The sequence below is a fragment of the Vigna angularis genome, chromosome 8 (assembly GCF_016808095.1).
Source record: "Vigna angularis cultivar LongXiaoDou No.4 chromosome 8, ASM1680809v1, whole genome shotgun sequence".
NCBI classification, from domain to species: domain Eukaryota; kingdom Viridiplantae; phylum Streptophyta; class Magnoliopsida; order Fabales; family Fabaceae; genus Vigna; species Vigna angularis.
In genome coordinates this window covers 30,778,373-30,780,656 of record NC_068977.1, presented here as the reverse complement: position 1 = coordinate 30,780,656, position 2,284 = coordinate 30,778,373, and the positions used below count along the sequence as shown (strand labels likewise).

At 37.7% G+C, this 2,284-nt stretch overlaps 1 protein-coding gene across 1 annotated transcript; it reads left to right on the top strand.

Moving 5' to 3' along the window:
- Positions 1 to 882: 882 nt before the first annotated feature.
- Positions 883 to 1,971, top strand: LOC108343770 (kunitz-type trypsin inhibitor-like 2 protein). Its single transcript, XM_017582145.2, has 2 exons — positions 883 to 1,221; positions 1,511 to 1,971. The coding sequence occupies exons 1-2, from the start codon at positions 915 to 917 to the stop codon at positions 1,855 to 1,857; spliced, it is 654 nt and encodes a 217-aa protein (XP_017437634.1). The 5' UTR covers positions 883 to 914; the 3' UTR covers positions 1,858 to 1,971.
- The last annotated feature ends 313 nt before the right edge of the window (positions 1,972 to 2,284 follow it).

Here is a 2,284-nt window from a genome sequence, read left to right as displayed (position 1 = left end):
AATTTCATATACTTCATACATCCGAACATAGCAACCATCATATTTCATATAGTCAAACATCTCAACAATCATGCTTCATTTTAATTTAGCAACTCAACGAACGTTCATGCAATACAACAACATACAAATTAAATTAGATAAGCTTCCCTTACCTCTGAGCGTGAACGAACGTTCCTAGAGGAAGAATTACGGTTCGCCCTACTACAAGTCCTTCTACCCTCAACACTCAACAATTCTCCATAACTAAACCAATCAAGACCAAAAATGGTTCAGAACGAGATGAACTTATGAAATCTAGAACATTGGTTTACATGTGCCAGAAAATGAACGGCTAAAGAGAAAAAGAACTTACCAGTTCAGAACCCGAAACCGATCGGTTCAAACTGAAGCTCTTGACGCCGGAAGTGCTTCTACGGTGCCTGAATGGTGATCGGAGAAGAGCAAGGGTGAGATTTGGTAGAGAGAAGATGAAGATGTAGTGAGAAGAGGAGAAAATGAAATATCAGAGTTTGAAAGAGAGGTTGCATGCAGAGAATGGCGTAGATTTCTAAAAACTCAAAATTTTCCTTCCAACGTCAAATACGAACGTCCGCTCAGCTTCCAATACCTTCCGTCCATCATCTGAGTGTCGAGCCCCCTCTTAACACGTGAACTCCACTGAAACGAATCCTGAGTGCGTTTTAATTGGGCTCTCACAAACCTTTGTTTCTATATCCATTCTTAACATCCTTTTACATTTGTTGCTGCAACGAGTTCCTATTATGAGCTCTTTCTTTTTTCCTTTCTCTATGTTCAAAATTGAGCTCTGGATACCTAACCCATATTATCTTATAATTTTTCAAGTAGAAACACGTGCATCTCTGTTTCTATATAAAGAACGAAAACCAATCCACAACAACATCTCCAACAACACCATGAAGCCAACCCTAGTTCTTGCTCTCTCTTTCCTCCTTCCCCTCCTTGCTTTCTTCACCAACCTTCCCTTAGCTTTCTCAGATGATGTTGAACAAGTTGTGGACATACATGGGAACCCAATTTTCCCAGGTTTTACATACTACATCATCCCAGCAATCCGTGGTCCACCTGGTGGTGGATTGAAACTTGGCCAAACTGGAAACTCAGACTGCCCTCTTACTGTCCTGCAAGATTACTCAGAAATCTTCCGTGGCCTCCCTGTGCAATTCACCATTCCCGGAATCAGTCCTGAAATCATCTTCACAGGTACTCATCAATACTTTATAATTACACATTAACTAAATGCCAATTTATAATATATAACAGATCTTACTTTACAAATAACATATTTTATGAGATTAAATTATTCAAAATTATAATTAGAGTGTATCTTAATCATATTTTGTTTTACCAGTTATTAAACTGATATTAAATTATTTATTAATGTTTATTCTTAAACTTTACTTTATTGAATTAGACTTAGAGTAAATTTCTTAACAAATTTTATATAAATGATCTTCTTTACTAATTTCAAGTTTTGGAAACATCCCTATAGGTACCAAACTGGACATCGAGTTCAAACAGAAGCCATGGTGTGCAGAATCCTCCAAGTGGTCAGTGTTCGTGGACGAATCAATCCAGAAGGCGTGTGTGGGAATTGGTGGTGCCGAAGGCCATCCTGGGCAACAAACTTTTGCTGGCAAATTTCACATTGAGAAATACCAATTTGGGTACAAGCTTGTGTTCTGCATCACTGGCTCACCGACTTGCTTGGATATTGGGAGATTTGATGCACAGAACGGTGAGGGTGGAAGACGCTTGAATCTCACCGAGCACGAAGCATTCGATATTGTGTTCGTACCAGCTTTTGAAGCTGATAAAGTCATTAAGTCCGTAGTTTGAATCGAATATCTCTAGTTAATCAGATTTTGGTTAATGCAATCATATGTTGTTGTTTTGATTTGCATTACCTAATAAAATCTAGTCCAAAGACTGAATAAGATAGTTAATTACTAACTTTCTTGCGTGGTATCTTTTTCTCTTTTATCTCTTTCAAACTTCAATGAAAGACATTAGAAAATTTTAGGTTTAACACTACAAAAACAATAGGAGAGGTTTTTTTCTGGCGATAACCTCTCATAATTTCCGGCGGTAACCGCAGCTATGTTTATTAAAAAATAATAACATTCTGGCGGTTTATAAAGAAACCGCAACTATGTTCAAGTTCAAGTTTTCCATCTTCTCCACTTCTCAACTCTGCCTCTATGTTTCCCAACCATAATTTCTCGTTCGCCATTGCGCCTTCATTTCACATTTTCATCTTGTTTAC